Raw genomic sequence first — 24,577 nt, 5'->3', positions numbered from 1 at the left:
TCCCTTTGGTGTAGAATGAGGGCTCTATTTATAGTTTTTCTGGAGTGGCATAGCCCGTAAATAGGCGTGAGATCAAGGGCGAATTGGGAGTGATCCGAATGGACGGCCGATATTGAATCCTACGACCGTTCACCGTTCGTTGGACATTTGAAGGCCTTAATGATTTCGGAATTCGATGATCTTGAGCTCGTTGGATTCGTCTCGTCGAGCCGTTCGATTCGAGTATAAGCTCGTCAAAATCGGAGACCGTTTGGTAACTCAAATTGCGGTTTGAACCTTCCAACAGCGCTTTGAACCCTTGATTCAGACTCATTTGGGCTCGGATTGGGTTGATCTTGGTGTCGTTGGGTTCGTATTTCCGAGACGCTTAGTTTGACTGTAAGCTTGCTGAAATCGGAGTTCATATGCTCCCGAAATTAATTTTTGAAATTTCCAACTAGCTTTTGCCTCGAGATTCGTGCCCCATCAAGATCATTTTGCGATGTCGTATCAAGACTAATTTGAACTTTTCCTCCATCTAAGCAAAAACGTTTCTTCTACGGCAAGATCTAGCCGATTCCATCCGCCAGGGTCAGTCAATTTGGCGTCCACAACGTTCTTAAATTCTTCGTTTATTAATTTCTAACCCCACTAAAGAAAAACCCTAACCACTAGAAGCCTAGAAGACCTCGTTAAACGGCAATAAACTATAATTTCACTGAATCCGGCTCTCATTGTTCACCAACTAGGGTTTTCTGAGAAAGCACGCCATTCCTCTCTCGTTCTCTACGGAATTCAATCCATAAACATATACATCAACATCCATTGGGCGAAATTTATAGAACTTAATACCAAATCAAGAAAACGAGCGCATTAGCAAATACAGTAAAACCCTAACCCTATCAGAGTCAGATGTAAACGAACAAGTCAATGTCTTACCAGTGACGATGACGGCAGAGAAAGGTACAAAATCAACGGGAAGACCCAGCGACCGACATTGTCTGGCGTGTGGGAGACGACCGCCATGAGTAGTTTGAGCAAGTACGCCTAACTTCAAATTTAAAATTTATAATTTATACTTAATTAGTTAATTTTTAATGGGAATTTACATAGCAGTTAAAATTATATATATTAAATTTCACTATTTTAAAACATAGCATTTTCTTAACCAAATATATATCTACTATTATAAGTGTCGCTTGTGAATCTCCCCCATATATTATACTGAAAATTTCTTCGAAAACTTTAAAAGAATCTCCCTTGTTAATTTTTTTTACTGTTAGTATATCTTCTTGGTATAATTCCATCTTCAACAAAATGACATATTTCGTGCTTATCTATCATTTCCATCTGCTGGCGACGAAATGTCCTGTTTTGTGAAGTTTCATTGATGAAGCTATATATTTTATAAATGATGAAGTTGAAATTATATATCTACTCAACTAATATATCTAATATATCTACTCTCACAAGTATGATTCCTTAATCATTGTCACCTGATTATGGCCCGTCACTCGACTATAATCCTCTGATAGCAATCGATTGACTTTGTCGCTCTAACCATCATTTGAGATACTATATCTCTCCAACTATTATTGTCCGACTAAAGCTTCTCCACACTATTGCTCGACTATGGTCTTGCAACCACCGTCTCACTTGACTTTGGTTACCCAATCATAGTTGTTTGATTATGATCTTCCAATCATAGTCGCTCGATCATGAAAAAGGAATGTAGAGTAAACTTTGATAAATCTTAAACTCACTCAATAGTTCATTTTTTATGAATTCTAAACTCACCCAATTTTATCCAAGTTGATTACATTGTAATCCACTCTTGCTTCCATCGCTGGCAGCCTGTAGTCAAATGCAGGCCGGCATCGCAATCAAACACTGTTGTCATTGCCAACCGCTACCACCATTGCCACTTTGCGAGCAATTAACAATCATCATTGACCACCACTGCCTTTCGCACGCCTCCTACCGCCTTCGACGAACACCACCACCTGCCTCTTTCCAAAGCCGCTCCTACCAGCCACAAGTTTCCATCGCCATTCGCCGCTCATTACTACCTTCCAATGTCATCTCCGCCCACCAACCCACCAACACTCCACCACTATTATAGTTTCACATATCATTCATTTCAAGTCAAAACCAATATAAAAAAAAAGAATCAATCATATTTATTTTACAATCATCTAAATAATTTCAAAAAATTCAAATACATTATTCTTTTTAAAAATTATATTTCATTTTATTTATTTTTTTCAACAATCCAAAAGTCTTACATTCTCAATAATAAGACATTTGTCAGCGAAGCAAACTATGCTGCATTTGCCTCATTAGTCATTACTTAATTAGTTGATATTATTCAGCTTGTTCTTTGTAACTCGCAATCCTAATGGAGCTATTAGAGCAATTTGTCTTATTGTGTGCCGAATATTCTCTCTGTCTCTCTCTCTCTGAATGCATAACTTTTTCCTTTAATATCTATATAAAAATAAAAACCTATACGCATAAATATTAAAATTTTAATATTGTTGTGGGCTAGAATATACGCGGCGATAGAGTTTTAATTGTACGTCTTAGTTTTGTACGGATATCCAGCTCACACACAAAGAACATAATATTTTTTACGTGGAAAACCCTTGAAAGGGGAAAAACCACGGGGTCTAGCCCAGTTGAAAATGATTCCACTATAATTTGAGTCGGTTACAATGTGTAGAGCTAGCCATGTCAGCAAGCTCATTCTCTAGATGCTTTGGAGGGCGCATTCTTGGTGGTGGAAGGGGAACCTCGACATGAATAACATCTTCAAATCCTGGCGGGTCTCGAGGGAGAAGTATATCTTTTTGGGGTGCTAGTGCCGGTCCTCGAGTCTCTCGTAGAAGTTGAAGGATCTCATTCTGAGACTCCTTCATCTTTCTGATGCGATCTTCCAGAGACGGTCCTGAGGTCCCTTCTCCGGCAGGGTTTCGACCCCCGGGGTAAAAAGAGGCAGATGCATGGCTTCCTTGATTCAGTGACTGATTTCAAGATTGATGTGAATTGGAGAGGGAGGCTCCTAGGATGTGATTACTACACCTGTTGGCCATGGCGGTGATGCTTTAGGATAGTGGGATTAACTTTTCCCACAGACGGCGTCAAACTGTTGTGGGCTAGAATATACGCGGTGATAGAGTTTTAATTGTACGTCTTAGATTTGTACGGATATACAGCTCACACACAAAGAACACAAGATTTTTTACGGGGAAAACCCTTGAAAGGGGAAAAAACCATGGGGCCTAGCCCAGTTGAAAATGATTCAACTAGAATTTGAGTCGGTTACAATGGGCTGACTTGCCTCTAAGGGCGATCAGATTACAATTAATAATTGTTCGTTAGAAATCTGGGTATCAAGTGATGGTCTGACAGAGCTTCGAGCCTCAGAGATGGTCTGACAGAAGTCCAGGCCTTAGGTGATAATCTGGCGAAGACAAGGGCCTCGGATGGAGGTCTGATGAAAGTGAGGGCCACTGATGATGATCTAGCAAAAGTGAGGGCCTCAAGTGGTGGTTCAGCGGAGCGCAAAGCGTCAAGTAGTGGTCCGGCGCGGACTACACGGCTTCAGGTGATGGACTTACGGAGCAACGATGTTATGTGGTGGTCTGGTGGAGCACAGTGTGTCAGATGGTGGTCTGGCGGAGCAACGACGTTAGGCGATGGTCCGACGGAGCAACGACGTTAGGCGGTGGTCCGACGGAGCACAGGGCGTCAGGTGATGGTCTGGCGGAGTAACGACGTTATGCTGTGGTCCGGCGGAGCACAGGTAGTCCAGTGGTGGTCCGGCAAAACTCCGGCGGTGGTCAAGGAGACTAGGAAGCAAGAGCGATCTCCGGTCTCTCTCCTTTTTCCTTAGGCTTAGGGGTCCTTTTTCAAGAGGAGAATGAGCTCTATTTATATATTTTGGGAATGACATGGCCCGTAAATAGGTGGAGGATCAAGGGCAAGTTAGGAGTGGTTGGATGAACGACCCATGTTGAATCCCTTGATCATGAATAGTTTGATGGATATTTGAATGCCTTAGTGATGTCGAAATTCAGTGATATTGGACTCGTTGGATTCATCTCGTTCGAGCCGCTCGATTTGACTATAAGCTTGTTATGTTTGGAAACCGTTTGGTAATCTAAATTGTGGTTTGAACCTTCCAACAACGCTTCGGGTCCTTGATTTAGACCCATTTGGGCTCGGATTGGGTCGAATTTTGTGTCGTTGGGTTCGTATTTCCAAGACGCTCAGTTCGACTGTAAGTTTGCTGAAATCGGAGATCGGATGCTCCTAATTTTAATTTCGGAAGTTTCCAACTTGATTTTGCCTTGAGATTCGTGCCTGGTCAAGATAATTTTCGGATGATGTATCAAATCTAAATAATTCAATTTTAATATATATTCTTCGAAATAATCATAAATATTTTAAAACTTTTTGAATAAAATATAATTTAAAGAAAAATAAATAAAATTTAAAACTGAAAATTTTAAATATATGGACTTCACATAAATATTTTTTTTTCTCAAAATTTCTAAATAATAATAATAATTTTTTTTGGGAAATATAATAATAATAATAATAATAATAATAATAATACTAATGTCAAACTGTCAAAGCATCGAAACGTGTAGCGTGAATCTCTCTCTCTCTCTAATATTTAATAAAAATCTTGACTGAGATATGAGAATAATAATTTTATTAAAGCTTCGTTTCAAATTATTTTTTTAAACGTTTTTTTAATAAATTTTTTTGGAATCTTTTGAAAATTATTCTGCATTTTGAATTTGGAAGTGTTTATAAATTTTCGTTCAGCTACATATATTTAGGAGGGTCAACGTATACCCCTATAATACAGCTAATTTAAGCATATATTCTAAGCATATTTTGAAACTTTTCAAAATTATTCGATCCATTAAGGCCTTATTTAGGATAGTTTTCTGACATTTTTGTCGTAATCATAATTTTATTTGGTTAATATTTTTCCACTGCTTTTCAGAAATTTTTTTGGTGAAAATCTGATTTCTGCAACAATAATAACGAAGTTATTTTCTTCATATCGTCTTCTCAGTCAACTTTATAAAAAATTACAGCTAGCCCAAACAGGTTATAAATAACTTTTGAAATTTGTATGCTTATTATCGAAATATGTATCTCGACGAGAAAAATCTAACGAGTTACATTTTTGAGGTGAATAAGACTGTGAAATGACCAAAAATGTAAAATAATTAAGTGGATTTAATTGAGATTGTTGATTGGAATGACCATAATTATGTAGGATAATTTACATATTAACATAATCATGATTCATGATATAAGTTTATGAAAAAAATTAATATAAAAGTGTTATTTATGTTACCCAATTAAGACAACTATATGATTAGGGATATAAACAAGTCCAATCAAGCTTGAGCCCCAACTGAGCTCGAGTCACCCCTATCTCGAGCTTGAACTTGATTAGTTAATTGAGTTCTGATTTAGACTCAAGAGACACTGCTATATATATAATTATGGCGTGTTAGAACATTCATGGCAATAAAGATATAAAATTTAACATTCTAATTTTGTACGAAGATCCAACACACAGATAAGTAATAGGGGTGGAAGAGTTATAAGAGACACTATAATTTTTACATGAAAAATCTTATAAAGAAAAAAAACCACAAGGTCTAGCCTAGTTGAAATGATTTCATTAGTATCTGTTGTTATTTACAACATATATCATTATGTAGGAGAAGACATTAGCTCAAAGTAGCAAATATACATCGTATAGTGCACATGACATGTTAGGAACTAAAACAATCCAATGATGTGAGTTGTTATCATGAGTAACACCTATATAATATTATTAATTAATTTACTTATCTATGTCATAACCCTCAATTTGACCACTTAATATGATATGATATATCATTATATTAATGAAATATATCATTGATTAAATCAAAATTTCATGAAGTATATATTAACATACTATAAATATATAACATTACCTTTATGTATAAATTTATATCATGCTAGAAAATTTACAACAATAGAAATGAGAAGATGTATTTATCAATCTTAACTTTTTACATGATTTTAATATTATTTAACAATTTTGAAGTGAATCATCTCTCTTATTATATTTTAATAATATACATAAAATAATACATTATAATACATATATAAATAAGCACAAGTTCCTTGGTGCTACTCCACTCAAAGTTATGGCTTTATATATATAATATTTCAAATTCAAAGGTTTTAAATTTTTTTTTGTGTTTGGTTGAATGAAAAAGGAATGCAAAATAAAGTAAATGTAGTTCAAGCCGTTTTTTCTCATTTTTTAAGGTAAACCAGACTAGCTTTGTTCTGAGCTAGACTGATTTATATCGCAAGCAAGCTTACTTGATTGCCAACCGCCGCCACTCGGTGCCTGCTGTCGGCCGTCTGCCACCTACAGCTAGCAACCACCTCCATCAAGGGTCAGTTGACATCACCTTTAGAGTTCACATTAGATTTATTTTACTTTAAATAAATAAAAAAAATATTTATCTGAATTTACTTTACACTTATCTAAAAAATTTCAAAATATTCTTTTTTTATATTATATATTTTTTACACCCCTTTCATTTTTTAGCCGACCAATCAGCCCTAAAATAAATTAAAGCTTTTCTTTTTTTAATTTATTTCAAACCAAAGCGACGACTTCCATTGCAACGCCCACGTCCGCTCTCAAGGCCGGCGATACTTTCTCTCTCTTCCCACTATAATAACTCTGAAAATCCTTCTCGTCTCAATCGAGATCGATCTCGCCCACAATATGGCGAAGCCGACGACCACATCTCTGTCGCCGTCTCCATCCGCCCGTCGGCCGTGCCTCCGACACCCCTCCCCCTCCTTCCGGCTCCGCTCCCCAAGCCTCAACTCCGTCCGCCTCCGCCGCATCTTCGACCTCTTTGACCACAACGGTGATGGCGAGATCACCCTCGGCAGAGCTTTCCCTCGCCCCTCGACCGCCTCGGATCGGGGCGCGTGATCCAGACGACCTATCCCTCGCTGTCGCCGAGCACTACATCCGCCCCGGCCAATCCGGGCTCGACTTTCTCCGGTTCGGAAGCTTTGCATCGAGCCACTCGGCGAATCCCTCGCGCGAAATCCGAGTTGAGGGCAGCGACAGCGCTGGCGGAGGAAATTCGACGATGGGAGGCTTTCCGGGTGTTTTTTGATGAAGAGATGGAGACGGATTTATCTCGGCGACTAAGAGCTTCAATGGTGCGTGCGAAGCTGGGTATTGCCCGGAGGCCAAAAGCTTCTCGAGGGGTAAACGAGTATGATTTGTTCGGTTTATCGGAACAGTGAACGGGCGGGGTGGGATTTTCTTGAGTTTAGCACATGATGCAGGGTGATCTGCGTGCAAGCGCCTGATGTTATGGCTCTATGATGCGCCACTCTTATCTCGTGCCGATTTACTGGTGATTTACACTTGGAAGGGAAATTGAAAGAAAGAAAAAAAAAACTATTTTGATTACTTTATCATATTATCTTGAAAAAAATATATAACCATTTAATAAATAATATATATATTATATATATAATATATATTTATAATATATAATATATATATATATAAATAATATTATAGATATTATTATATATATGAGAAATTCACAGCAGTAGAGTGAGAAAGAAAATATATCTTAGCAAAGCATGAAAGTTCAGCACACAAACACATGAAAGAGAAAACATTAGAATTTGTATGTGAAAAACTTTGAGAAAGAGAAAAAACTTGCCTTGTTGAAATGATTCCACTAGAATTTAGATAGATTAAAAAAGTTAATCTCTACTCCAATCCGAGGACAAAGAGAATTTCAATGTATTGAAAATTTCTATCAATCTTCTAACATATATTCTTGGTACAAAAGTTTTGTAATAGTCAGGAAAAACCTCGACAATGATTAAGGAGGAGTCTTGTGGTATTCGTGGTGGTGGAGAAAAAATACCGGCGGTGTGAAAAAACGTCGGCAGTGAAGAAGAAATGCCGGCGATGTGGAAAAACGTCGGTAATGGAGAAGAAATGCCGTCGGTGCGGAAAAATGTCGGCAGTGGAGAAGAAATGTCGGCGGTGTGCAAAAATGGGGGCAGTAGAGAGGAAATCCGATGTTGATTGACGGCAATAGAGCTCTCCAAGTTTTCTCTTGTTTCCTCCTTTTTTTTCTCTCCTTCTCCTCCCCCCTATATGTGAAGAATGGTGGCCTATTTGTAATTTTTTTGAGTGTCATAGCTTGTAAATAGAGGAGATCAAGGTCAATATGGGAGTGTTATAATGGTGGCTAATATCAACCTACTTGATCATAGATCGTTGATTGAGCATTTCAGTGTCTTAATGATTTCATACTTAAACAATCTTGGGTTAGTTGGAATCGTCTCGTCAAGCCGCTTGATTTGACTATAAGCATAGCACATTCTTCGATCATTTAGTTATCTAATTAATGCTCTGAAGCTTCCAAAAAAGCTTTGATCCTTTTATTTGAGCCCATTTGCACTCGGATTGGACCAATTTTGATGTTGTTGGATTCGTGTCTTTGAGATCTTCAATTTTACTATCATAAATTGGATGGTCCAAGTTTTAATTTTTGAAGCCTCAAACCTCATATATTGCATCGAGATTCGTGCCCGATTAAAACGAATTTTTTGTGCCATATATATGTGTGCCATTATATTGGAAATTGGAGAAATATGAAAATGTGCCTAAAAGTTCATTTTTAAGCAAATTATTCCCACTTATCAAAGCCCATTGCAAGGGAGCAAGTAGTTCTAATTCAAATTTGCTTAAAAGCTGATTCAAACATAGTTAAAATCAGATTCTAGTAAAATCTGAACCTAAGGATTTCACATGATCATAACTTGCAAGAAGAAGAGAACTGTGACGTGAAGAGAAGAAGATGTCACTATTGTATTATTTTGGGGGCTCGTAGACATGACTAACAGGGCGTGGGAAAATTATTATGTACGGTGCCCGGATTCGTCCGGACTCCATTCCAGGCGCGCCACATCACTCAGTTACACTTGAGGCCTAGTGTATTCGGGTGACATGGCGCGTCTGAATTTGTGTCCAGACAGTCCGGTCACCGGACATAATAATTCGCCTAGAGCCTGAGGAGGAGATTTTACAATAGAATATTCCTTAGGACTTGCTAACATGACAAGCAACATGTGAGAAGATGAATTAATTATGGGAGCTCATAGGGTCTTGCCATAGGGGCTTGCCAATGAGATCTACGGTGTGTGAAGTGATGGTGATTTCTCTATGGTTTTATTTGGGACGGTTTTCTCACTGTTTCTTAAAGTAACTTTTTAGTGTAATAATTAAAATTTTTGTACTAAAAAGTTACTTTAAGAAGCAGTGAAAAGTCGTCCCAAACGAAGCCTTTGAGAGCTCATTGATTCTTGCTAATGAGACCACCAGCATATGAGGATAAGGAGATTTTGCTGGGTAGATGCGTGCGAGGAGAACGAAGATTCATTCAAATAACTGGTTCAAATCAATTTCAAATTAAATTTGAACTAGGTTTTAAAAAGGCTCAAGCTATATTTGAATCAAGTTCAAATGAATATTCAAAGTTAAATCAGTTCAAACTAAAATAGTTCACGACGAACATAAATAAATCTGCCTTTATAAGAGGGGATCATTCGGCACGAAATGAACTTTCGCATATTTTTCACCAACAAAATAAAAGTTTGGAGATATTTCTTCAACTTTCACAGGACCATTTACATTCAATGATAAATATTTATGTTTGTCCCTTAATATTTATCGAATTTGATTACTACTAATTATTTTAGTAACTATCATCTCAAAATCTCAAGATGGTTCGGAGATGCAACATTGTGACTAACTGATGTGACGGATAGAGTGATGGATCGTGGATGCGACTCAACGACTGACACGATGGCAGACTATGCGGAAAACGGTCGGTCCGGGTCAACCCAAACTCGAAAATTTCAGATCAGGTTCGTCTCGGATTTTAGGATCATGTCAAATATTGATGCTCATAATCTCAACCATCAAATTCTTATTGCATGGTTGAGATAAATTTTTTTAATAACAAATAATTTTGTCAAAATAAATTTAGCACTAAAAAATGATTATATTTACCATTCTGAAAATTGAAAAGAATCTGAATCTAATATTTGACGCACTCTTATGGTTTCGTGTTTTCTTATGCGACTTTTCGGCTTAAATTTTAGGGCGAATTCGCACTGAGATCTTCATTCTTTGATATAAAAATTTTCTTGGCGCCGTGCGCATGTTAACTTCGCGGAGACAAAGTTTCTAACGTAAGCCGGTTTGGTTAAGTCTACAAGTGGCCATGTTTAATTGGCCCATATGTGTACATGGGGCCCACACAACCGGCGACTTTGACCGGCATTAACCTTTACGTATTGACCATTCAAATTTTCTATTTTATTCGGTGATGAATAAATTTTGTATTTTTTTTTTATTTTTTAATAAATTTTGTATATGAAAGGTAATTGCATTAATAATATAAAAAGAAAAAAGAAAAAAAGTAGGTTGAATTGTAAAAAGAAAAAAGTAAGCTGAATTTTCTCGAACGTCTTATTTATGAATAATTTAAAAGAATTCAACATCACTTAGAATCTTCACGAATAAGTCTTGTAATCAATATTAAGTGGTTGATAGTCACTCTTAAATTTTGCTTATTTAAAAATATTTGCCCTAATGTAATTCACATAATTTTGATCCCTGGTATTAAAGTTGGTGGCTAAAATAAGGATTTATTTTAGACAATTTTTTTTTTAATTTTGGCTTTAAAAAAAAAAATTTAAAAAAAAAAGTATGAAAGCTGTCACAAATGAAGTCCTAGGATTCATTTGGGACGGCTTTCTTACTGCTTCTTAAAACAGCTTTCAATTTTTGTACTAAAAAGCTACTTCAAGAAGCAATAAAAAAGTCTTCCCAATCCCAAACAAAAACTAAGAATAAAGTTTCACTTGAGATGACTTTCTTGTTACTTATAAGTATTTTTTTAATACCAAAAATGTTTAATTAAAAATTTTTGTATAAAAAAATATTTTAAAAAGCAATAAGAAAATGTCCCAAATAAAATCTAAAGCTTACTTTGAGTATATATATATATATTTATCAATACATAACAATATAAGAGAAAAAAAATATATACATAATAAAGATAATATTATCCATATAAAGCATATATAACAATATCCTTAATAATAATAATAATATATAGGCAAAAGAGTAAAATAACTCTACTGATTGACATACTAAGGACTGATTTGGTTGTTTGATTTTGAAATCTTGCTTATAAAAAAAATATATTAAAGTCCTCGTTTGATTGGAAGTAGAATTCCAACAGTTTAATGTGTAAAATATTTTATATTTACAACCAACCAAAAATGGTGAAATTATTCTGAGCGGACGCCAAATGCCGTTCAGATATCAACCAGAATGCGCTACATCACCCTTTGCTCGATACCTGGCTCAGTATTGCTCGGTACCCAGCTTGGTACTGCTAACGTGACGCATTCTAGTTGGTCTCCGGACGGTAAACTGTGTTTGACGTCCGCACAGAATAATATCTCAACCAAATGAGCCCCCAAGTGACTTGCTTATTCACAACAAAGGGTAACAGTAATGCTCGATTTCAACCGTTAAAATTCAAAAAACAGGGCTTCAAGCATTAAAAAGATAAAATTACAATCGAATTTAGCTTCAAATGTTTTCAACTCATGTTCACTAACAATGGAGGATTTAGATTAATGGTTCATACAGATGTGTTGTTTGAAACAAAAATGCTACTCTAAGCTTCATTTTTGCTGGATTCAGGTAGTAGAAATGGTTCCCACCATCCAAAATCATATTTTGGATAAGGAGCAACCCATTTCTCTGGTTTCTCAAAGTGCAAGTCTACATGGTTAGAAATCAAAGCTTCCTCTATGGAGTTTGCTTCATAGTTGCCCGATAAAACTCTGTCTAGTCTCAATTTCATGAACCTGTCAGATGGATTATAGAGTATTCAACCAAGAGATGGTAGCATGGGACTCGTGAGCGGTGAACTTTAAGGGAGAAATTATTCTGTACGGAGACCGGGCAGCAATAACCGTCTAAATTTGCTCCACTTTAGCTGCCATTTTATTACGCTTTTGTAAATACTCAGCAAAAGGGCAGTTGAAGTGCAGCAAATATCCTACTAATTAAATATTTGCTATCATTTTACTGTGTTTTTGCAAATACTCAACAAAAGATAGTAAATGTGCATAATTGCATAGTTTATGCCATTTTGTTGAATATTTGTAAAGTGCAACAAAATGACAACTAAAGGGCAACAAATCCGGACGGTTCTCGCCGTCCGGTTTCCGCACAGAATAATTTATCACTTTAAGGCCAGACTCATCTCTATTAAATGAAACAATAATATTATGACACTGAATACGAGGTTTTTCTAGTTGACTATTAGTTAAACCTTTTTATTTTAATTAATTAATGGATGTTCAAAAAATAAGAAAAATAACTCTCCTTATTCTTCCAATCTTTAAAAAGAAAACAAATTTAACTCATCTGTGTATGTGATTTGGCTGTAACAATAGAGATTCATGAGTAAAACTACAATAAAGAAACAGCTTTCAATATTATGCATTATAAAAATTCATTTTAAATATCTAGCAAATGCTTATCCTTATGAAATAAAAAATAAAAATTATGGGTACTTTATAGGGTTTAATGCAAAGGCTTATCCTCATGAAAAAAAAATAAATTTATATGGTAGTTTATAGGGTTAAGTGAGGCCTGCAATGCTTTATGGTGCCGAATGTTGGCCTTTAAAAGAGAAACATAATACTAAGTTAAGTGTGGCAGAGATGAGGATGCTCAGGTGGATGAGTGGCTTTACCCTTAGAGATAGGATACGAAATGAGCATATACGTGAAAAGGTTGGAGTAGCTCCAATAGAAGATAAGATTAGAGAAAGTCGCCTTAGATGGTTTGGTCACATAAAACGGCGGCCTTGCGATGACCCGGTTAGGAGAGTAGAGGTATTAGATTTGACTTATGTTAAGAAAGGTAGGGGTAGACCTAAAAAGACTTGGTTAGAAAATATTAGGAATGACCTTTCTTTATTAGATTTAAATGAGAATTTGACTTTTAATAGGACACAATGGAGAAAAAGGATTCATGTAGCCGACCCCACGTAGTGGGATAAAGGCTTGATGTTGTTGTTGTTGTTATGGTAGTTTATAGGGTTAATGCAAGTGTTAAAATAGAAAACTATGATGAAAGAAGAACAAAATTATCCCAAGTCATCAGAGACTTATAAAACTTACGTGATCCATCGATCATCAGTGGAGACTAAAGCGACCGCAGGCCTTTTCAATCTCTTTGTAATGTCTGGAAACTGATCAAGAAATTTGGGTTCAATGACAAGCCAAAAATCCTGCTCCTTGTTCCTTTCCCCATAGTTTCGGCGCTTCTCAAACAACAGCTCTTTGAAGTGTTCCTCCTCATCGAGCATGAATTTTGCATTTGCTACTAGAAAGTGATATCGCTTTGGCTTCTCCTGCAAATACATTATCACCTCATTAGTTTCTAATCTTAAGTTAAACGTGAATCTCAGACATGCATAGTCTCAAAGTGTCAAAAAAAATTTGAGCCAGAATATTCTGATCCAAAAATGATCATTTTTCAAGTTGATAGATTTTATTTTGAAAGTAGTGCAATAAATGGTTAATCAATAAAATTGTCTATTGCATTCATTTGAAAGCAAATCAAGTAATTAAGGTTTCATCTGGGGCAGCTTTCGTACTGCTTTTAAAACAGTTTTTTAGTACAAAATTTTCAAATTCAAAAAAAAAAAAAATTGTACTTGAAAGCTATTTTAGAGACTAGAGAGCAAGAAGAAAACTGTCCCAAATGAAGCCTAACCAACTTAACAAAATTTACGTTAGAATATCCTCACCCAAATTTTTTTCAAAAGTGCACAACAACCTAGAATTCAGATTAGGTCAAGATTAGTCAAGCTAACCTAATCAGGCTTGATCGCATTCAACCTGCTTCGGTTAAGCTCACTAGGATGCCCAAGCCTAAACCAAATGGTGATGGGGGAGAAGGATGTTGGGGATAATGGACAATACTTAAGAAAAGTTGCCATGTAAATTTAAAAAATAATCATTCCTTCATTTTTTTTATGTATGAGCCAAGCTCCAACATGGGTCTCTTTGGCATTGCTAGCATAATTTTGGGGAATTGATAGAGGTCCCTCCAAAAATCTATAAAGGTTGAAGATTCATTGCTTCCTTTTAATGATGTTGAATAGAGAACAATCTTCCCAGTCCTTAATAACTGCAGCTTGGTTAACATTGCTGATTGATATTGCAATTGACAAAAACCACTTTAGTTGGGTTGGGGCCACAATTTCCAATAGACGAAGGGGCCTCCGTCCCTTTCCTCCTGCACTCTTAAGCAACTAATCATGTACTAAAATGACATAAACCAATGAAATTAATATTGTTCAACCAACAATTATAAGCCAATTTAAATAAGATCACAATTTTATTTAAATCTAGTGATCCTTCTCCATCATGCACATGAAAGGAGGATTCATCATTACATTGATCTTGAGGTCCACATGACAACTCGCATAATAAAGGGGCAATTTAAACAGCCACACTTATCAAAGCTTGGTGTTGATCCATATAATGTCAAATCAAGAATACCCATCAGATGAATCCCTAGAGATTTGCATCGATCAATTGCCTTTTTGGCGCACATGCTAAATAGGAATCGGAGAAATTGAAGAATTGAGCTAGTGTCCCCTCTAACAAGCATGTTAAGCATCAATTTGTCCTTAATCATGTCCACAAATGTTAGACTTCAAATTGATTTCATTCATACTATTCAAATCCAATCTCTAACTTTCAAGACCTCAAACATCAAAGAATTAAACGCCCTTTCACCTCGATGCCAAATAAGGGTTTAGAGCATGCTCCCTGAACTACCCATTGTTAGAGAACATGGATCAAAGGGTCAAAGATGACCCTAATACACCAACAATCAAACTCATTTTTAACCTAAAAGTTGAAACATAAACTTGGTAATTGTAAACCAATATATTTTCAAAATTACCATGTTAATGCTTAAACTCCATACTCTAATGTGTTATAACATCCACCAATTCATTTATAACATCCACCAATTCATTTAATATAGCTCCTCGCCTGCCCAATTACTAACTTAAATGTCTAAGATTTCATGTCGGGGGATGTGTACTTAGGTTTTTGTAAGGGCTAGATAGTGTCTTTTTATTATACACCAAGATTGTGCCTTCTTTGTTAGTGGATTGGATCCTCTCTCATTTCCCATGAATGTATGACTAATTAAGTCGAACCGCAAAAATATTTAGTGTTATCTTTTTGTGGCGTTTTATCTCTTTTGTAGTTACTTTGTAGTTCATTGAAGTTGCTTATGTGTTAATGGTTTGATAGCATAAAGTTAAGCTTACTCACTTTTGATAACAATTGATATCACAGCAAATGTTTATGAGAAATATGATGAGTACGAAGATTTAGAGTGAGAAATTTGATGGCTTAATGAATTTTTTGGCTTTTAACACTGCCGTTGCCATGTCCCAAGTCCTGGATGAGAAAAGTGGAGGGTTGCGTTAGGTAGTTGACAGCCAGCGTAAAACTTGTCGAACAATAATGACATGAATCCTTTAAGAAATTGTGTTATTGGCTCTTGGCTTCGCCGGAGATCTTTTGGAGAGTTTTTCCTTCCTCTCGAATTGAAGGAAAGCTGTATCTTGCAATTGCTTTTCATCCGTTATCGAAATAAAAGTGTTTGCAGTGTTCTTCCTACGTTTCCTCTCAGATTTTCGTGCAGTTGGCTGTTTTTCTGCTGTGGACAGCAGTTTTCCTTTGGATCCTCTTGGTTTTGGTGTGAAACACTTGGAGTGTTTCCTATCAGCATATCAAAGGAAGTATCAAGACATTGAACCTGAGGTCCACGTGCTTGCCTACATAAATTAAAGGCCAATCCATGCAGACAAACTAATAAAACTAGGGTGTGCGTTGATCCAGCAATATATCAAATCAAGAAGATCCAACATACAAATCCCAAAATACGAAAGGTTGGCATCGATCAATTTCCTTTTTGATGCACATATTAAATAGAAATTGGAAGGACTAAACGGTAGAATTGACATCTCCTCCAACAACCTTGGTAAGTACCTATATCACCCTTGACTGTGTTTATGAATAATGAAATTCATATTATTTGCATTCATACTATTTCATTCCACTTTCTAACTTTCGAGAACCTATAGCTCAAAGATTTAAAGGCACTTTTAACTCTATACCAAATAAGAATTAATAGCATGCTCCTTAAAACTATCAATTGTTAAAGAGAACAAATCAAAGGTAGAGAGTTTGATCCCAAAACTACCAATTATTAGACCGTATGGATCAAAGCCAAGCAAATTACACTAATATTCAAAGTCATGTTTTAACAAGTTGAAGTTTATAAGTGAAGATTAATTACTTGATATTTCTACACTAACATATTTTCAAAATTATCATATTTGGGATTAAACTCAATCAATAATGAGCCATAACACCCACCAATTTAATTAGTCTTGACTCCTCACTTGCTCAATTACTACCTTAAATGTTAAAAACTTCTCGCATTGGGCATCATGCACAGACCTTCAATGAAGTGCCAATCTTTTGTTTTCAAGAGCTTTAGTAGAAAGAGTCCAACCACAAGTATCAACCAATCAGTGCACTAAACATATCAGGTACTGACTTATTATGATCCATAGATCATGTGATTAAGTTTGTTTCAAGCTTATGTGGAAACTTAAAAATGTGTTGGCATGCATGAATAGCATGGTGAGGTAGGTATCAAGCTTCTTATGTGGAAGTCTGGTGTTTGATAATTTTCATAAATTACATAGCTCTACATTGGGCTGGTGGCTAATATAAGTTGTTGCAATGAAGCTTAATTGGCAATGGAAACATAAGGCAATTTTAAGGTTTTTTGTAAATGAATTGAGAAGAAAATGAGAAGTGAGAAAAGGCAGAAGAGGAAGAGAAATAAAGAGAAGAAGATCAAAAGAAGCTTATTTCTATACATTTTTTAGAAACTATTGAAGTAGGGTAACTTTTTGACATTTTCCATATCTTCTGAGCTAATTCTCTCTCATAATATGAGAGTTGGGGCTTCTCATTTACTTTGTTGAATGATGATGCAATTGATTTTAGGGAAGAGTGGGTGAGTATCCTTTTATTACACATTGTAATTATATCTTTTTTATTAATGAATCAAATCCTCTCTTATCTGCCATGAAAATAGGATTACTTAAATCAAACCATATAAGTTTTTTATGCTTATTTTTGTACAATGATTGATCTCTTTTTGTAATTACTTTGTGGTTCATAGTACTTACTTCAAGGTTGACGATTTCATAGAATGAAGCTAGATGTTCTCACTTTTCTTAATAATTGATATAAGGTAAAGGTTTTTGAGGAATCAGATGGCTATGAAGTTGGAAATTGAGAAATTGAATAGTTCAAAGAGTTCTTTGCTTCTGAGAATAAAGATGCGTGGTGTTTGAGTACCTTTTATGCATAAACCATGCTCCACCATGGATTTCTTCGACATTACCAGTATAATCTCAAGACATTGATTGGGTTCCCTCAAACAGTCAATGAAGATGGATGACCGCCCAGTTCCTTACTTTAATTATGTTATAGTTATACAAAGAAAAAACTTGCCACTCCTCACTAACCACCACATGATAGTCATCATTGGTCAACATTGCAATTGATAAAGAAAACTATAACTACAATTGGGTAGGGGCCACAACTGCCAATTGATAAGGGGCCACCATCCTTACTATACCAAACCCTGGACTAGTATGACATAAACCAACTAAACTAATATGGTTTAATCAACACTTGTATGTCAGTTTAGGTCTAATCAACATTTAATCAAAATCTTTTGCTCCTTTTGCATGACACATACATCAAACGAAGAATCACTACATCGACGATAAGGTTTAAAATTGCATAATTGAGTACTAAGGTGTTTTATTTTTGTGAGGTTATGCCTGAACCTCAAAAGTAAATCATTAAATTAATTGAAAATTTAAAAAATGAACCATTTGAGAGTCATCCTCCTTAGGACTCATTATTAAGTAACATTAAATAAAAACTTGAGCTCTATTTCCTCCTAATAAATTAGTAGAGGGCAATCCAAATTTATCAAAAGATCATCATAAAACGTAGCACAATAACTCAATAATAAGCAAGAAGCAATAAACATATAAATATATTTAATTAGTCTAAAATAAACTAAGTATGGCTTAGGACTCTGAATTCAAAAGTCTCTCCTATTTCCATTACTTAGAGAGTCTTCATTAGAATCAACATTATAATTGATTTCTTTCTCATCTCCCTTTTTCTTACTTGTATTAACATCCTCTTAATCTCCTTCATCTTTAATCTCAATCATCTACCTCTTTTCTAATTAAAAAAAAAAATCAATAAAAACATTATTTAAAAACATGATATATGCTTTTTATAAATTCTATCTCTTAAATTTTTATATTAACCTCCTATGGGTCTTTATGTTCCTATTGTAATTGTGAGAATGAAACTCCATTTACATCCTCCATAAACCATTCATCATCCATGCTTCTTCTTTAGCCAAATCCCGTAAATCGGTCCATTTCACGCACTTCTTCCAATCCGCTCTGACCAGAACTGGCGAACTGTTCGAAAATGTAAGGGAAATGGCGAACCGCGAACGAAAGCTACGAAATGAAATCTCTTTCCCACCTCTTCTTTGCGGACACTTCTCTGCAAAATATGTAAATCTTTCGATCGGGGTCAAAATCGATTAATTTCAGGTTGATGTGTTGATCTAAACCTGACTCATTTTTTTAAACGGGTCAGATTTTTAGACCCAACCCCGACCCGTTTGTTAAACGGATCAACCCGAACCCAAAATTTTTGGGTCAGGTCCGGATCGGGTAGGCGAGTCGGGCCAATTTTTGACACTCCTTTGAAAGTATCTTCATAAACCCCAAAACATTTAATGCAAATCATGAAATAGAGGCATACCACTCATTAGTTGCACCACAAGGCACGCCCCATTATGCACCTTAAACAATTGAGATATATGTCTTTTTCTCCTACAGTGAGGCTTAAGCCTCAAGACACTATACTTGCACCCCACCCTGATGCAAACCGTAAGCAAAATCTCAAGGTGAGCCTTAGATTACATAATTTTAAACAAAATGCCACATGACTGCTTGCATAAACTATCAAAATCTAGGTGTTAATCAATTTATCCATCAAATTAAGAAATCCCATTGGATAAAGCATAAAACCATAGGGTTGCATTTATCAATTGCCTTTTTAGTGCACATGTCATATATAAATTATAACAACTAAACAATTGAATTAGCATGCCCTCCACCAACCTTGGTGAGTACCTTAATTTTCCTTGACCGTGTCTACAAATATAGGACTTCAAATTAATTTCCTTCATAACATTTCATCCACTCTCCAAACTTTGAAGAGCCCATAGCTCAAAGAGTTCAAATTCCCTTACAACTTGACACCAATTAAGAGTTAAAAACATGCTCCCTAAACTACCCATTGTTAGAGAGTACGACTCAGAGGAGGTTAAAGTTGTGCTTGATACACCAATAATTAACTCTTTTTAACCTAAAAGATAAAACTTAAATAAGAATAAATTACTCGGTATTTCTATAGTGTTATATTTTCAAAATTATCATATTTGACAGTAAACCCAACATTCTCATGTGTCATAACATCCACTAATTCAACGAGTCTAGCAAGTTGTGGGAAAGGATTAATAAAGAATTTGTTCATGAATATTGGTGTATCAACCTAATGCCAAAAACAGAGACTACCCGATTCCTAGTAAAAGAAGAGAAAACTAACCTCAGCAATCGTATGTGAGGAACCAAGTTCATCAGAGTTCACGGCAACAGCTCGTACTGCAAATGAGGAGTTTCTGATGCAAAGCCTGCCGCGTTCACCAAACCCTTTGCCAATGGCGAGCAGATCAAGGTCGACGAGGCGGCTGGGAGGGGCTCCCTTCGCGGTGAGAGATCTCTCCGCGCTGCGAGACGGGAAGCTGCCGCATGGCCGGAGGGTTAGCGTCGCGGCGGCGATCATGAACGGAGCTGGTACGTTGCGATAAGGGTGATGGGATGGAGGCCGAGAGAGCCAGAGTGGAGTGGAATTACAGTATACCTTATCGCCTTCGATTCAACCCTAATTCGCCGTCTCGGACTATTTACATATTACGCCCACAATTATTTTTATTTACAAGATGATGAAATTATTTATATTAGAAAATAGAAAGAATGTAACATACTTAAATGTATAATTTCATTATATAATTTTTATTAGCATAATATGGTTAGGAAGGAGTGTGTGAATCTTAAAGAATGGCATCTAAAATCATCTTATTAAAATATATTAACATTGAAAATAAGTTAAATTAATCTACCATAATTAATATTGAGGATTTATTTATTAAAAGGGGATTTACATACATTCCATCATATACTATTCTATTTATATATGTAATACATAAAGTTTTAATATTACATACATACCACATATAATTCATTTTCATATCAACAATGTGTGATAAAAATGAAATATAAGTGATATATTTGATATTAAAATAATATAGGGTGGTATGTATATAATATTAAAATTTTGGATGTTAAATATATAAATAGGATGGTATAAAATGGTATATATATGTAAATCGCCCTTATTAAAAAAATGAAAATTGAGAGTGAACATTTGAAGCAATTATTATGCAAAGTGTCATATATTCTTATTAGATATATCAAAATTGATTAACGGGTCAACAGTTTGAGTTCGAACTAAAATTGACTTAAACCATATCCAGTTGACTCGAACCATATCCGTCAACCCAAATATGACCGTTTAATAAACAAGTTTTTAAGATGGGAACTTGACTTGCTACCAACTTAAATGGCTTGAACATGAACCGACAACTCATTCTCATTTTTTAAAATTGTAACTTGCTAAGCGTTGACTTTAGTTTAATTAATAAAAAAAATGAAGATCATATAAAAAATAAAAGAATTTAAGGAGAAAATATTAACATATCATTTTCAGGTTAAAATTGGATTAATAAGGCAACCCGCATCCAACTTGTTTAATAGACATGTTGAAATTATGAATTCGAACCGGTCTCATTTATTAAACAGGTCAACTCAAACTCAAATTTTTTAATCAAATTCAAGTCGTGCTAACGTATCTGATCATTTATTGACATTCCTAATCCTTGTATATTATAATTGAGTCATTTATCAGTCTTAATTATCGTCATATTGTAATGTCATTTGACCAAATTTTAATAATATACGCACTTAAAGAGCTAATTTTATGCTCTCAAGTACTTTACAAAGCTTAACCAAAAGAATAAAGACCATCCAAATAGGTAGCATGAAGAAGATGACTAAAAAGGAATTCAAAAGAGTTTAATGTATATTTTTTCCTTTAGAAAAAAAAAATACATTAAGTTTATTTAAATGTTTGAAACATGAAAAAACAATAAATCTTTAGTTATTTCTAAGAAAGCAGGAAGAGATAGCATGCATTAGGGTGAAAGAAAGAAACGTAGCAAACTTCCAATATCCTCTCCCACTCTAGTTTTTAGGCTTCGTTTGGGACAGCTTTAAACAACTATTTTTTTCTACTTCTAAGATATTTTTTTACTAAAAAGCAGCTTTACAAAGCATTAAGAAAACCGTCACAAAAGAACCCTTAGGCTTTGTTTGGGACAGCTTTTTTGCTACTTTCTAAAATAGTTTGTTAGTGCAAAAATTTTGTGAACTGAAAATTTTTGTACAAGAAAACCATTTTAGGAAGCAGCAAAGAAGCTGTCTCAAACGAAGCCTTTGAGATAACTTTTTTGTTGCTTTTTAAAGCAGCTTTCTAGTACAAAAAATTTAATTTTTATACTAAAAAACTGCTTTAACAAATAATTTAAAAATAGTATCAAAAGAAACCTTAATATCATTCTAATAGCTTTTCCAATAGCTGGACGCGTTCGACGTCCGCTTAGAATAATTAATCCTATAGTATTCAATGTAAAAAAATCGTCCCAAACGAATCCTAAGTTTAAATCTACCAACTTTTAGCAATAATAATGATAAAAATATATTTAATAAAAAATATATTATCATCATCATTAATCTTATCCCAACCATGTAGCACTAGCACAAAAATAAAATATTTAGCTAACAAAACATAACACCAAGTGGCATTCACCCCCAGTGACTCTGGCTTGACCTACTACTATACTTTGCTTGATTGGATTTGGTGCAATGTCAAATTAATATATTTACAAAAAATAAAAATTATATATATATATATATATATATATAATTTATACTTTTACAAAATAAACAAATAAATGAATATTGAAATTCTTATTTTTATTTTTATTCAATTCATCATTCACATCAATAATATTATAGATATATGTCACATTCGCATGTCCTCTATTTATTTATTATTTTCTAATCAGATAAGCCAACTATATGTCCAATATAGATCTAACATGTATCAAATACTACATTAATGCTATAAAATATCAATAAATCATGAGATGTATGGGATCACTAATGACCAAACTTAAATAAAGAAATAAGCAACTACTGCTGTAATTAAGGCAAACAAAGATAGCCCAACCACCATATCCTCCTCTGAAAATCTCTCCTAATCTTTCAACCCTTTCAATTTCCAACAATAAGTTCCTTTCATTTTCCTTCTCTATTTCAACTATAAGAAAATTCTATGTATTTTTACATTGAATTTTCTTTTCTATCTTCATTCTTTTGTTTGAGTTCTTAATTTTTGCATTAGGCTTTGATACTTCATCAAAGAATTATCTTGATCGGGCACGAATCTTGATGCAAAATCAAGTTGGAAACTTTGAAATTAAAATTGGGATCATCCTAACTCTGGTTTCAGCTGACTTACAGTCGAACTGAGCGTCTCGGAAATACGAATGCAACGACACCAAATTCGACTCAATCCGAGCCCAAATGAATCCAAATCAAGGGCCCGAAGTGTTGTTGGAAGGTTCGAACTATAATTTGAATTACCAAACGGTTTCCAAACATTACATGCTTATAGTCGAATCGAGCGGCATGACAAGACGAATCCAACGAGACCAAGATCGCCGAAATTTTGACATCACTAAGACCTTTAAATGTCTGACGAACGGTCCATAATCAAGCGATTCAATATCGGTCGTCCATCCAACCACTCCCCATTTGCCCTTGATCTCTCACCTATTTACGGGTCATGCCACTCCAAAATTTTAGAAATAGACCCCTCATTTCTCTTTAGGGGGGATCGAAGAAAGAAGAGAAGAAGAGAAGAAAAGGAAGAGAAGGAAGAAGCTCCTCCTCGACCACCATCAGAGTCTTGTCGGACCACCACTTGAGACCCTCACATCCGCCGGACCACTGCATGACGTTGTTGCTCCGCCGGACCACCACTTGAGGCCCTCACCTCCGTCGGACCACCACCTAGTGTCGTTGCTCCGCCAGACCACCACTTGAGGCCCTCACCTCCGTCGGACCGCCGCCTGACGTTGTTGCTCCGCCAAACCATCATGTGAGGTCCGGAATTCTGCCGGACCACCGCCTGAGGCCCAGACTTTTGCCATACCACCTCCTGAGCCCCGAACTTCTGACGGATCACCACCTGAGGCCCGGACTTCTGCCGGACCACCATTTGAGGCCCGGACTTCTGCCGGACCACCATCTGAGGCCCGAACTTATGACAAACCACCACGGGAGGCCCGGACTTCTACCGGACCAGCACCTGAGGCCCATTCTTCTGCCGGACCACCACTTGAGGCCCGGAGTTCTGTCAGAGTACCACTCTACTACAACAGTCTTTCTGACCTTGGCCTCCTGCATATTATAGTCCTTCCGACCTACATAGTCAGACAATGGTCTTTAGCTAACTATGATCTTCCCGACATCTATCACATCGACTATGGTCCTACCGACCAAACAAACATGTCTATGTAACTCGCACCTTGTAATGTGCTCTATATAATGTACGTTTGTGACATCAAGCCAAGGCATTTTCCTAAGGAAATGCCTCATTTGTAATCAACTGCAAATACTAGTGGATTCATTCAAATTGGGGCAGGCCCTGTGGTTTTTCCCCTTATTCAGGAGTTTCCACGTAAAAACTCTGGTGTCTCTATGAATGTTACACCCTCTCTCTTATATGATTGTGCGTTGGATCTTCGTACAACGCTAAAACGCCACTTTATATTTCTCTACCGCCTCGAATACTCCAGGACACAACAGACTTCATTTATTTTTCAATGCATAAAATCAAACTATTATGTACTAATATGCTAAGATCACCTCAAAGATTTGCTTGAGATAACTTTCTCTATATTTTATTTTTCATATCGCAATAACAATTCAATTCGGTTATTATTTTATTG

At 35.7% G+C, this 24,577-nt stretch overlaps 1 protein-coding gene across 1 annotated transcript; it reads right to left on the bottom strand.

Moving 5' to 3' along the window:
- Positions 1-11,676: 11,676 nt before the first annotated feature.
- LOC110098751 lies at positions 11,677-20,312 on the bottom strand. The gene is made up of 3 exons (XM_020825664.2): positions 19,990-20,312; positions 13,345-13,577; positions 11,677-12,018 (listed from the first exon to the last, which is right to left on the bottom strand). Exons 1-3 carry the CDS (start codon positions 20,224-20,226, stop codon positions 11,826-11,828), a joined length of 663 nt encoding a protein of 220 aa, XP_020681323.1. The 5' UTR covers positions 20,227-20,312; the 3' UTR covers positions 11,677-11,825.
- Positions 20,313-24,577: the final 4,265 nt, after the last annotated feature.

Source organism: Dendrobium catenatum, unplaced genomic scaffold (assembly GCF_001605985.2).
Source record: "Dendrobium catenatum unplaced genomic scaffold, ASM160598v2 fragScaff_scaffold_740, whole genome shotgun sequence".
NCBI classification, from domain to species: Eukaryota; Viridiplantae; Streptophyta; class Magnoliopsida; order Asparagales; family Orchidaceae; genus Dendrobium; species Dendrobium catenatum.
The sequence above is the reverse complement of the archived record's forward strand: the minus strand, read 5'-3'. Positions and strand labels throughout refer to the sequence as shown.